Genomic DNA, 14,186 nt, shown 5'->3' with positions numbered 1-14,186 from the left:
TAGGAGCGTTCCATTCACCCCGGTTGTTCCTGTGAAGTGCACTACGTAGGGTACTCCACCATTTTAAGTGAGATTCTGATCCAGAGGTAACGAGAATGTTCAAATGAAGTGAACTTCAGACTGTGTAGGGAGTAGGGAGCGACGCTTCATCACTACACCGGAAGCTGCTGGAACATTTACACATCGTGTGTGTTGTGGGTTAAGACGGCCGGAGTGTTATTATTATTATTATTATTATTATTAGAGAGCAGAAAATTAATAATAATAATAATAATATATATATATACAGTGTATCACAAAAGTGAGTACACCCCTCACATTTCTGCAGATATTTAAGTATATCTTTTCATGGGACAACACTGACAAAATGACACTTTGACACAATGAAAAGTAGTCTGTGTGCAGCTTATATAACAGTGTAAATTTATTCTTCCCTCAAAATAACTCAATATACAGCCATTAATGTCTAAACCACCGGCAACAAAAGTGAGTACACCCCTTAGTGAAAGTTCCTGAAGTGTCAATATTTTGTGTGGCCACCATTATTTCCCAGAACTGCCTTAACTCTCCTGGGCATGGAGTTTACCAGAGCTTCACAGGTTGCCACTGGAATGCTTTTCCACTCCTCCATGACGACATCACGGAGCTGGCGGATATTCGAGACTTTGCGCTCCTCCACCTTCCGCTTGAGGATGCCCCAAAGATGTTCTATTGGGTTTAGGTCTGGAGACATGCTTGGCCAGTCCATCACCTTTACCCTCAGTCTCTCCAATAAAGCAGTGGTCGTCTTAGAGGTGTATTTGGGGTCATTATCATGCTGGAACACTGCCCTGCGACCCAGTTTCCGGAGGGAGGGGATCATGCTCTGCTCAGTATTTCACAGTACATATTGGAGTTCATGTGTCCCTCAATGAAATGTAACTCCCCAACACCTGCTGCACTCATGCAACCCCAGACCATGGCATTCCCACCACCATGCTTGACTGTAGGCATGACACACTTATCTTTGTACTCCTCACCTGATTGCCGCCACACATGCTTGAGACCATCTGAACCAAACAAATTAATCTTGGTCTCATCAGACCAATTCCAGTAATCCATGTCCTTTGTTGACATGTCTTCAGCAAACTGTTTGCGGGCTTTCTTGTGTAGAGACTTCAGAAGAGGCTTCCTTCTGGGGTGACAGCCATGCAGACCAATTTGATGTAGTGTGCGGCGTATGGTCTGAGCACTGACAGGCTGACCCCCCACCTTTTCAATCTCTGCAGCAATGCTGACAGCACTCCTGCGCCTATCTTTCAAAGACAGCAGTTGGATGTGAGGCTGAGCATGTGCACTCAGCTTCTTTGGACAACCAACGCGAGGTCTGTTCTGAGTGGACCCTGCTCTTTTAAAACGCTGGATGATCTTGGCCACTGTGCTGCAGCTCAGTTTCAGGGTGTTGGCAATCTTCTTGTAGCCTTGGCCATCTTCATGTAGCTCAACAATTCGTCTTTTAAGATCCTCAGAGAGTTCTTTGCCATGAGGTGCCATGTTGGAACTTTCAGTGACCAGTATGAGAGAGTGTGAGAGCTGTACTACTAAATTGAACACATCTGCTCCCTATGCACACCTGAGACCTAGTAACACTAACAAATCACATGACATTTTGGAGGGAAAATGACAAGCAGTGCTCAATTTGGACATTTAGGGGTGTAGTCTCTTAGGGGTGTACTCACTTTTGTTGCCGGTGGTTTAGACATTAATGGCTGTATATTGAGTTATTTTGAGGGAAGAATAAATTTACACTGTTATATAAGCTGCACACAGACTACTTTTCATTGTGTCAAAGTGTCATTTTGTCAGTGTTGTCCCATGAAAAGATATACTTAAATATCTGCAGAAATGTGAGGGGTGTACTCACTTTTGTGATACACTGTATATACAGTGGGGGAAATAAGTATTTGATCCCCTGCTGATTTTGTAAGTTTACCCCCTTACAAAGACTTGAACAGTCTATTATTTTTATGGAAGGTTTATTTTAACAGAGAGAGACAGAATATCAACAAAGAATGCAGAAAAAAAACATTAAATAAAAGTTATAAATTAATTTGTATTTAATTAAGGGAAATAAGTATTTGATCCCCTACCAACCAGCAAGAATTCTGACCCCCACAGACCGGTTATGTGCCCATGAGGAACACAAATTAGTCCTGTCCCTGTATAAAAGACTCCTGTCACAGAATCAGTTTCTTCTGTTCAAATCTCTCCACCACCATGGGCAAGACCAAAGAGCTATCAAAGGACGTCAGGGACAAGATTGTAGACCTGCACAAGGCTGGAATGGGCTACAAGACCATCAGCAAGAAGCTTGGTGAGAAAGAGATCACTGTTGGTGCGATCATTCGAAAATGGAAGAAATACAAGATCACAGTCAATCACCCTCACTCTGGAGCTCCATGCAAGATCTCACCTGGTGGGGTAAGAATGATTCTGAGAAAGGTGAGGTCAGTCCAGAATTACACGGGAGGAGCTTGTCAATGATCTCAAGGGAGCTGGGAGCAGAGAAATGCTGGATATGACCCCAAGAACACCATCCCCACTGGGCATTTCTCTGCCTCCAAACACGGCGAGTGGAGTTGATGCCAAAGAGCTCAATTTTGGTCTCATCTGACCATATCACATTCTCCCAAGCTTTCTCTGAATCATTCAGGTGTTCATTGGCAGCTCCTTTGATAGCTCTTTGGTCTTGCCCTTGGTGGTGGAGAGATTTGAACGGAAGAAACTGATTCTGTGACAGGAGTCTTTTATACAGGGACAGGACTAATTTGTAGCCTCATGGGCACATAACCGGTCTGTGGGGGTCAGAATTCTTGCTGGTTGGTAGGGGATCAAATACTTATTTCCCTTAATTAAATACAAATTAATTTATAACTTTTATTTAATTTTTTTTCTGGATTTTTTGTTGATATTCTGTCTCTCTCTGTTAAAATAAACCTTTCATAAAAATTATAGACTGTTCAAGTCTTTGTAAGGGGGTAAACTTACAAAATCAGCAGGGGATCAAATACTTATTTCCCCCACTGTATATATATATATTATTATTATTATCATCACACATAACTAATGCTGACACATGCTGACGCTAGAGACTCTTGTTGTTTATGAGTCATGAGTCGAGTCTGAAGTTGCTGTGTGTGGGACTTACGTGCGACTCGGACTAGAGTACATGGGTGTAAAAGGGCTGCATTCACCAAACATCCTGCACTTCTGTTCATTTTCAGTTCTTGTAGATGAGGGGCTTCACCTTCTGCTTCAGTAGTGAGACGCAACCCAACACGTTACAGTAGCCAATCCACCTACTGTATGTTTGTAGGAGTTGGGAGGAAAACAGAGTATCCACAGTAAAACCTGTGCAAGCGAGAACTCTATGACCTACACTACTATGCTAGGAAAACACCCTGTACATGTGTGTCAGTTCATCACACGACAACACACACTCACGCCTCCACCCTGCATGTGTGTGTGTGTGTGTGTGTGTATATGTGTAGAGGTGGTACATTGTGAAGATGGCAGGTTGGAGCTGGTGGAGTTAAACCCTCCTGACCCTTGGACAGCTGATCCCAGACCAGCAGAAGAACTAAAGCCTGGAGAGGTCATGGTAATGAGCACACACACACACACACACACAAACACACACTCACACTCACACACACACTCACACACACACTCCCTGGTTAGTAAGTCAAACAGTTTACTAAGTTGAATAAGGACGCCATGTGCTCTGGTTTCCAACCAGGGGCCTCAAAGGGCCTATAGGGGCCCCGAGTATGGGACACCAACCAATAGGCTGTTAGCATACAGGAGATCTTGTGATGTCATAACTCTATTTTAAACTGCCTACGATGAGTCTTTAAGAACGGACACGTATTTGATTCAGTTGTTGATGCAGATCCGGCTGAATCAGACTCAGGTGAGGAAGCTCCTACCATCCGCTCACCAGAACTAAACCCACAACATCAACCACAATCAGAAACTACCCGATTTATACCCTCATCATGGATTCAAGAACATAAAACCTTTTATTATCCTCACTGAAAGCTTAAAAATAAAATCATAACCCAAGGGGGTCTGAGAGAAAGTAAAGTTACAAGTGTGTGTGTGTGTGTGTGTGACAGCTAACCTACATCACACACGCCTGTATGGAGCTGAAGGCGGGTGCCAGGCGGATGATGTTCGACCCGTGGTTGATGGGGCCGGCCTTCGCCCGCGGTTGGTGGCTTTTACACGAGCCGCCGTCTGACGCTCTGAAGAGGCTCTACAGCGCCGACCTGATCTACATCAGCCACATGCACTCAGACCACCTCAGGTACCGACGTACCCAACACTGCGCCACCCCAGCGCCACATCACACACATTACTCGGCAAATGATTTCAGGACGTTAGAAGAAAGGGTAAACACGCCCCTGTACCAGCTGTTTAGTGGGCCACTCAGGTGGATGTTCTGCTAGCACACCAGCGTGAATCTCATCTCCGGTACCGGTCGGCTTGGCGCCCCCAGCAGGCACAATCGTGCAGTTCATCTGTTTCTGTCTTTAAACGAGTCAGGACGGTTTAACATGTGGTCCATGATGATACACCCTGCTATAACCCACGCTCCTCCACGTTCGTGTCCAACACTTATAGCTCCTCACAGCTTCAACAGACCAGAGATGTGTTATGTGGAGAAAGGATCAGAACCCAGAATGCAGAGAACAACTTAAATGTTTTATTTTACAAAGATAAATAACAACAAAATTGGCAAAAAACGGAAACAAAAAACAAATCGGCAACTTGCCGCAGGCAACTGGAACAAAAAGAGAAAGAGAAACCAAAAAAAAAGGAAAAACACAAAAAGGCACTTGAGTGGAGCCGCGAACCCGATTGTCGGTGTGCGAGGCGGTCACGTTCCCCACTGTGCTATTTCAGCACTAGAAAACGAAAGGAACCTCACGCTTATAAAGCGCGGTACTACTGTACGCCGGACAAGCAAGTCCGGGAAAAGCAAAACCGAAACTCGCTGTAATGCGGTTCGGGTTTTTTGGATCGGTCGTGTCACCAGACACTGGTCACTGGTTCTGGGAAGAGCCGATCTGTAGAAAAAACATGTTAGTCACGAGGCAATTCGAACTGATGTTGTGGGGATGAGAGGCAATGACTTTACCCACTCGGCTACGCCGTCAGTAGGGATGCCTGTGAAACTGTCGGCCAATGAACGCCGTATTATTTAGTGGCGCTGCTAAGACTAGCCGCCTGCTAACGAAGCAGGGAGGAGCTAGTGAAAATGCCAAAATAAGAACAGCGCGAGGGCTGCGCGATGTCGCACCAACTTTCCCTAAGTGAGGAAAAACAAAAAGGATCCCTTGCTACCTCAGCCTTGCAGCTTACGAGCCCGAACGTCCTGGAGATGCCAGGGTTTACCTTCTTTCCCTATAAAAATCGAGCCAGAGAGCTACTTCAAGAGTACTGTGTGATATGAAGGGCGACTTGTTTGATACAAACTTCCTGAATAACATAAAGCTGTACGGTTCACCTTTAGTGATAATATTATGATAAATAATAATAATAATAATAAATATTCATAGATGTGAAGAGACTGTCTGATCATACGTTAATGTTAATGATTTCTTGCAATAATTGTTAACAATGATTTACTATTGTAGGAAACACAGATATATTTAAACGTAACATTATTTATTTACAGTGGGGCCAAAAAGTATTTAGTCAGCCACTGATTGTGCAAGTTCTCCTACTTAGAAAGATGAGAGAGGTCTGTAATTTTCATCATAGCTACACTTCAACTATGAGAGACAAAATGAGAAAAACTAATCCAGGAAATCACATTGTAGGATTTTTAAAGAATTTATTTGTAAATTATGGTGGAAAATAAGTATTTGGTCAATAACAAACAAGCAAGATTTCTGGCTCTCACAGACCTGTAACTTCTTCTTTAAGAAGCTCTTCTGTCCTCCACTCGTTACCTGTATTAATGGCACCTGTTTGACCTCGTTATCTGTATAAAAGACACCTGTCCACAGCCTCAAACAGTCAGACTCCAAACTCAACCATGGCCAAGACCAAAGAGCTGTCGAAAGACACCAGGAAGAAAATTGTAGACCTGCACCAGGCTGGGAAGAGTGAATCTACAATAGGCAAGCAGGTCGGTTTGAATAAATCAACTGTGGGAGCAATTGTAAGAAAATGGAAGCCATACAAGACCATTGATAATCTCCCTCGATCCCGTGGGGTCAAAATGATCATGAGAACGGTGAGCAAAATATCCCAGAACTACACGGAGGGACCTGATGAATGACCTGCAGAGAGCTGGGACCAAAGTAACAAAGGCTACCATCAGTAACACACTACGCCGAGAGGGACTCAAATCCTGCAGTGCCAGGCGTGTCCCCCTGCTTAAGCCAGTACATGTCCAGGCCCGTCTGAAGTTTGCCAGAGAGCATATGGATGATCCAGAAGAGGATTGGGAGAATATCATGTGGTCAGATGAAACCAAAATGGAACTTTTTGGTAAAAACTCAACTCGTCGTGTTTGGAGGAAGAAGAATGCTGAGTAAACACCGTACCTACTGTGAAGCATGGGGGTGGAAACATCATGCTTTGGGGCTGTTTTTCTGCAAAGGGGACAGGACGACTGATCCGTGTTAAGGGAAGAATGAACGGGGCCATGTATCGTGAGATTTTAAGCCAAAACCTCCTTCCATCAGTGAGAGCATTAAAGATGGAACGTGGCTGGGTCTTCCAGCATGACAATGATCCCAAACACACCGCTCGGGCAACGAAGGAGTGGCTCCGTAAAAAGCATTTCAAGGTCCTGGAGTGGCCTAGCCAGTCTCCAGACCTCAACCCCATAGAAAATTTGTGGAGTCCGTGTTGCCCAGCGACAGCCCCAAAACATCACTGCTCTAGAGGAGATCTGCATGGAGGAATGGGCCAAAATAGCAGCTACAGTGTGTGCAGACCTGGTGAAGACTTACAGGAAACGTTTGACCTCTGTAATTGCCAATAAAGGTCATGTTACAAAGTATTGAGTTGAACTTTTGTTATTGACCAAATACTTATTTTCCACCATAATTTACAAATAAATTCTTTAAAAATCCTACAATGTGATTTCCTGGATTTTTTTTTCTCATTTTGTCTCTCATAGTTGAAGTGTAGCTATGATGAAAATTACAGACCTCTCTCATCTTTCTAAGTAGGAGAACCTGCACAATCAGTGGCTGACTAAATACTTTTTGGCCCCACTGTATATTAAATAGTCAGAGAGTCAGAGTTATCACATCTCTGATATTTTTGTAAATATCTTTCTTGACAGTTTTGTATGAATGAGCTCATCTGTAGCATTTTGATCAAAATCACAATTTATTATTATTATTATTTTTTTTTTTATCATTAACAGTCACATCTTCAAATCATGTCCCGTTTGTACTGATCACGACCTTTGTAACATTTTCCAACAAATTATGAACTCTGTCCCATATTTGTACAAATGATCAGTTATGTACGAATTAAAATAAGCTGCGATGTACAGGGACGTTTCTGTGACACGTACTGAAGTGTCTTCTCCACATTGTCACCCCGCGAATGAGACATACACACTTTTCTTTCACTATCATAAAAAAGAATTCTTCCTCCCGATCACTGTGTCTTTCGCTTTTCTGCCATGTTTTTATTATTATTTTGGGGTAAAAAGCGCATCTCGCTCCCCATCGTAGTTGCGCTCTCTTGCGTGTGAATTGTGCAACAATATAGAACGCCGCACCCAGACAAGATCAGAGCTCAAATAAACATAAAACATTTTTGTTATAAAAGTTTCATATTCGGGATTGTCATTTTCAAGTCTACATCCATGCAAGTGTTAATGATTTAAAAAAGATCAGCAACGCAAATATAATGTTTAGACGGAGCTCTATGGTCACTAGCGCTATTTCTAGAACATGTTCTGCGGGCGACTCGTGTGGTCGATGCGGGCGACCGTGTTGGTGACCCCTGGTATATTTGCTTTAGTGCAGGCATGTCCAAAGATCGGATTTAATACATCCCGCGTCTTCGGTCTTAAATTGCATTACTTGTGGCCGCCAGCGCAGTCAAACAGAAAAATAAATAAATAAATGATCGTCGCTGTCTGATGAAAAACACGTATCTCCACTTTTAGCGGTTTTCACTTTTTTTTTTTACGTGTTGATGAAAAGATGAATGAAATCACGCATTCTCTGTAACGAGTATCTCCATTGGCTGCTAGACCTGTCCATCAAAACCACATATCTCCTCCTCCCTCCCCCCCCGCTACTGTTTGAGAGAGAAGTGAAACTCGTTTGCTGTGTAAGTTTCATCTCTACAGTTTGTAGTGTTTTAAAAACACATCTGTATCTGATATTTATATGGACGAAGCGTTTACATGGACTGTATTAATGAACACAATTGAACTTTTTTATAGCTACAGTAAATAACTTGATTACAAAGTAAAGATAATGTCTGGTAACTTGACTGTTTCAGGTATTTACAGGTATGAAATAGTAATTTATAACAGTATCTCCCAGTCATGTTTCTGCACAACACAGTATTAAAAGCTTTTCTTAATAGATCTACGTATGAAATAATTGTATCTGTGTTTTGATGTTTTATTGATGCACAATATTAGATCAGAATATTTTGAAAAGCATGATTTCTGAGTTAGCCAGATAACTTCTGCATGGCTACCTCTGGAGTATTTCCTGGCATACAGAACCATAAGATAAAAGAGAAAAAAAAGACCTTCATATTGAACAATTCTTGACATTTTACTTATTTTATTGTTTAAAATAATCTCATCAGGGACTGTCGGCCCTCGGGCACTTTCACATTATCAAATCTGGCCCTCCTAGAAAAAAGTTTGGACACCACTGCTTTAGTGTAAATAAATAAAGTGTTAAGAAGACAGAGTAAACAGTAATAATAACGTGACGCCGCGTCCCCTGTTCTGACTTTTGTGTCTGCGGTACTTTTTCCTGCCCTTGTAACTCACACAGGAACTATTTATCCTAAATAAAAGAGCTGAACGCTGTTTATAACGTCCGTTTACTGTATAGAACTCAATTCTGTAATACAGGTATAACTAATCATACACGTCACTGTAACTATTACAACATTTAATGCATTTTAATCAGCGTTCTGCTTCATGCACTTTGTAGATGCTCCCTTAGTTTATTATCACAGATGAACCTTGTATTTAAAAAACAGCTTTAACTAAATTAACTAAATAACGTTTTGAAATATCTGTGATTGTTGTTGCTCCTTGTTTACTGCAGTTCGTTCATGTAATTTTATTAATTATTGGATGTTTATTGGCCGAGAACAAGAAATACTATAATACAAGATAAATAAATAAATCATTCAGTATAAACTAACATGACCATGACGATGTACAACCTCCAGTACGGAAATCACTTCCCCATAATGTTTGTTTTTTGCAGATAGAGCAAATATCTATACAGCATAGCAAATATACAAACACAAAAGTCAGAACAACAGGAGACGCGGCGCTACATTATTATTACTGTTTCAACACTTGTGCTTGATTTACACTGAATATATATGAAGTAAATATGTGCGTGTCAGCGCTGGTGAGAATCTCCACGTGTATCAGAAACTTTAGAGACGTTCCTCTTGAAGAGGTTTTGATTGTTCATCTTGACTTGGTTTTCTAACATGAACAATAACCTGAGTGGTTGATGGTTGGGGCAGATTGCTGCTCATCTCTGTACTGAAGGCAGGATGTTATGGTTTGGACCGGGGGCCACTTCCTGCGAGGCCCTGAGCTTCTGCGAGGCCCTGAGCTTCTGCGATTCAGTCTGCTGCACACCTCACAGTTGTTGTTCCAGTTCAGCACTCGGTGTACATGAATCAGAGATGTTTACAAGTCACAAAATACGAGTCTGAGTCAAGTCACGAGTCTTTAGGCTAGAGTCCGAGTCAAGTCACGAGTCTTTAGGCTAGAGTCCGAGTCAAGTCACGAGTCTTTAGGCTAGAGTCCGAGTGAAGTCACAAGTCTTTAGGCTAGAGTCCGAGTCAGGTAACGAGTCTTTAGGCCAGAGTCCGAGTGAAGTCACGAGTCTTTAGGCTAGAGTCCGATTCAGGTCACGAGTCTTTAGGCCAGAGTCCGAGTCAGGTCACGAGTCTTTAGACTAGAGTCCGAGTCATGTCACGAGTCTTTAGACTAGAGTCCGAGTCAAGTCATGAGTCTTTAGGCTAGAGTCCAAGTCAGGTCACGAGTCTTTAGACTAGAGTCCGAGTCAAGTCACGAGTCTTTAGGCTAGAGTCCAAGTCAGGTCACGAGTCTTTAGACTAGAGTCCAAGTCAGGTCACGAGTCTTTAGACTAGAGTCCGAGTCAAGTCACAAGTCTTTAGACTAGAGTCCGAGTCAAGTCACGAGTCTTTAGGCTAGAGTCCAAGTCATGTCACGAGTCTTTAGACTAGAGTCCGAGTCAGGTCACGAGTCTTTAGGCTAGAGTCCGAGTCAAGTCACGAGTCTTTAGGCTAGAGTCCAAGTCAGGTCACGAGTCTTTAGACTAAAGTCCGAGTCAGGTCACGAGTCTTTAGACTAGAGTCCGAGTCAAGTCACGAGTCTTTAGGCCAGAGTCCAAGTCAGGTCACGAGTCTTTAGACTAGAGTTCGAGTCAAGTCATGCCTCCGAGTGTGGAGCGTTTTGGCTATAATGAGTCAGACTGACACGAGTCCATGTGATGTTCAGGTCCCTTCGCAGTGTTGGGTACTGACGACGTTTGGTTTGAAGAGCTCGTCTCATATTGAATCCCTGGTAGGATACGGACCTTGTTTAGCCGAGTGTTTGACACCTTCAGCCAGGAGCAGCTCACTGAGAATCTCCACGTGTTTCAGAAACTTTAGAGACGTTCCTCTTCAGGAGGTTTTGATTGTTCACCTTGACCTGGTTTTCTAACATGCACAATAACCTGAGTGGTTGATGGTTGGGTCAGATTGCTGCTCGTCTCTGTACTTGTGGCACTTTGAAGGCAGGATGTTATGGTTTGTATCGGGGCGGGGGCCACTTCCTGTTAGGCCCTGAGCTTTTGCAGCTCACAGTTGTTGTTCCAGTTCAGCACTAGGTGTACATGCATGTTTGGGTGATTGGTCTGGTTAGGATGGGTGTGGTGGGGTTTTGTTACTTTGATCTGTTTCTCTTGTTTTCCAGCCTTTTTTGAACCGAAGTGGTTTTAATTATCGGAAACTTTGATATTTAGTATAAAAATCATATTTCATCTACAATCACGTTAGATTTTATTTTAAAATCTATATGTACCAGCCAGAATGTAACAGAACCGCCTGTAAACACATCTAATTTCTGGTTCACACTACACAATTTTTGCCCTGATTTACGCCTGGTTGCTGCTAGATGTTGCGGCTCGGAGAAAACTCAGCGTTCGCCCAGGGATCAAAACTCACATACCTAAAGTGTTCAAATGTGCTGTTGTTAAACCCCTGATTAAAAACCCAATCTTGATCAGTAGGTGAGGACTAGTTAAAGCAGGGGTGTCAAACTCATTTTCACCGAGGGCCACATCAGCATTATTGTGGCCCTCAAAGGGCCGATTGTAACGTATCCTGCTGTGATTGCAGTCTGTTGTTTTTCTTGGAGGCTGAATTCTGCATTTATATTGTTCTACTTTACCACAGACACGGCCTCATAACACAAGAGACGCACCGGTTTCTCTTCCTGAAGCACAAACTTGTTTTCATTTTCATTAAATTTCCTCCCTATGCCTAATTTTCTTAATTATCTTCTTGTACATTTTAGGATTATGTGTAAATACAGTATGTGTAACATCATCTACTGGCAGGATGTGTCACTTTGCAGGTCACAAAATCAGCATTTATGTAGGATTTTACAGTGTATTTTTAAGACAATCATTCTGTCCTCACTAATACAGTAGTTTATCCCCCTTTCTCAGCTAGACAGACAGACAGACAGACAGACAGCTCCCTTCAGAATACAGTCGGTTTTATTTGTTTTCCAGCTGTGTGATACACTGTGTGCATCAAAATGAAGTAAAAATACAAACAATAAAAACAATAAAGAACTTAATACAGTAAAAGCACACAGCTGTAGTCAAGTGTTACATCTGGTACAATATGAGATTTAACCAAACGTAAAATAGCGCTAACGAGTTTGTAACTAAAGCGCTGTGATATACTCACTAAACATTTACAAACAACTGAGAATATAAACGCCACTACTTACAGACGATGCTTTGGTATTATACTGCAAGATAATTATTTATATTTATTATTATTGTTTACGTTACTGACTACGTTTTGCAGTAAAAGTTACATGGCTACTCAGCGAGGTCAAAGTTAGTTGCCATGACTACGATGTTAACAGTTGAAAGGCGCAGGAATCCCATAAAATTATAAGTGCGTCTCTGTAACGACTCGAACCATCACAACTATCGTACAGTCGTTTAAGCTCTCGCGGGCCACAGAAAAATGACGTGGCGGGCCGGATCTGTCCCACGGGCCAGGAGTTTGACACCCCTGAGTTAAAGGCTCATATTGCTGGTTTAAGTTCCACTACAGTCACTGTTGGGCAAATCTGTTAACCTAAAATCAAATTTCACTTTGTCGCTAAACACAAAATAAATAAATGTAAAGTATATTTAAACGTTAATGGAGAAAATGTTTCCCACACTATTAACATTTACATTTACATTTTCAGCATTTAGCAGACGCTCTTATCCAGAGCGACTTACAGAAGTGCTTCCATAGTGAACATTTCATTCCTTAAGTTTAGATAGACAACAGTCGAAGAACACAACTCTGCTAAAACCTGTTAGAACCAAAGTGCCCTTTTTTTTTCTTCTTTTTTTTTTTTTTTTTAAATGGAAAAGATTGGAAGAAAATGTTAGTAAATAAGTACAAATCAGCCTAAGTGTTTAGTAAAAAGGTGATGAAGGTTTTTAATCATTTTTTAAAGACAGCAAGAGACTCAGCTGTTCGGACAGACAGAGGAAGTTCGTTCCACCATTTGGGCGCTAGAACAGAGAACAGCCTTGATGCTTGTCTTCCTTTAGTCCTGGATGGAGGCTCAAGTCGAGCTAGACTAGAGGCTCGGAGGTTGCGTGGTACAGAGCGGGGTTTGATTAGACCCCGAAGGTAGCTTGGGGCTGGTCCATTTTTGGCTTTGTAGGCGAGCGTCAGTGTTTTAAACTGAATGCGTGCAGCTACAGGAAGCCAGTGAAGAGAACGTAGCAGTGGGGTGATGTGGCAGTGTTTAGGTTGGTTAAAAACCAGACGGGCAGCTGCATTTTGAATGAGCTGTAAGGGTTTAATAGTGGCCATGGGAGCTCCTGCCAGGAAGGAGTTGCAGTAGTCCAACCGAGAGATTACAAGTGATTGCACCAGAATCTGGGTAGCTTCTCTGGAGAGAAATGGCCGAATCTTCCTGATGTTGTACAGGAGGAACCGGCACGATCTCGTCATGTTGGCTATATAAGGAGAGAAGGTCAGCTGGTTATCCAGGACAACACCAAGACTTCTTACCTTATCAGATGGTCTAATCTGGAAGTCATCCAGAGAAATTACTAGGTCCTGGGTTGGAGACAGATCTCCAGGAATGAGCAACATCTCTGTCTTGCTGGGATTAAGTTTTAGATGATGAGCTGACATCCATTGTGAGATATCTCGCAGACATGCTGAGATGCGAGCTGAGACTTGCGTGTCTGAAGAAGGAAATGACAGAACAAGCTGAGTGTCATCTGCATAGGAGTGGTAGGAGAAGCCATGGGAGGCTATGACCTTACCCAGAGAGCGGGTGTAGATAGAGAAGAGAAGTGGGCCAAGTACAGAGCCCTGAGGAACACCGGTTGAGAGAGTGCATGGGGTAGATATGGATCCCCTCCATGACACTTGGTAGGAGCGCCCTTCCAGGTAGGAGGCCATCCATTGCCATGCTGAACCTGTTACTCCAAGGTTGGAGAGAGTGGTCAGGAGAATGCCGTGATTCACTGTGTCGAAGGCTGCAGAGAGGTCAAGAAGAATAAGGACACATGACAGTTTGGCTGCTTTGGCTGCATGAAGCTTCTCAGTAACAGCTACAAATGCTGTTTCTGTAGAATGTGCTGCCTTGAAGCCAGACTGGTACGGATCGTGGAGCTCATTCT

The 14,186-nt window shown here is 42.7% G+C and overlaps 1 protein-coding gene across 1 annotated transcript in view; it reads left to right on the top strand.

The window, feature by feature from the left end:
- Positions 1 to 14,186, top strand: part of cmah (cytidine monophospho-N-acetylneuraminic acid hydroxylase) — a 48,857-nt gene that overhangs the window by 7,451 nt on the left and 27,220 nt on the right. The window contains exons 3-4 of the mRNA XM_063007460.1: positions 3,531 to 3,640; positions 4,158 to 4,348. Coding sequence (XP_062863530.1) covers positions 3,531 to 3,640; positions 4,158 to 4,348 — 301 coding nt within the window. The remainder of the gene's footprint in view (positions 1 to 3,530; positions 3,641 to 4,157; positions 4,349 to 14,186) is intronic.

The sequence above is a fragment of the Trichomycterus rosablanca genome, chromosome 1, assembly GCF_030014385.1.
Source record: "Trichomycterus rosablanca isolate fTriRos1 chromosome 1, fTriRos1.hap1, whole genome shotgun sequence".
NCBI lineage: Eukaryota > Metazoa > Chordata > Actinopteri > Siluriformes > Trichomycteridae > Trichomycterus > Trichomycterus rosablanca.
The sequence above is the reverse complement of the archived record's forward strand: the minus strand, read 5'-3'. Positions and strand labels throughout refer to the sequence as shown.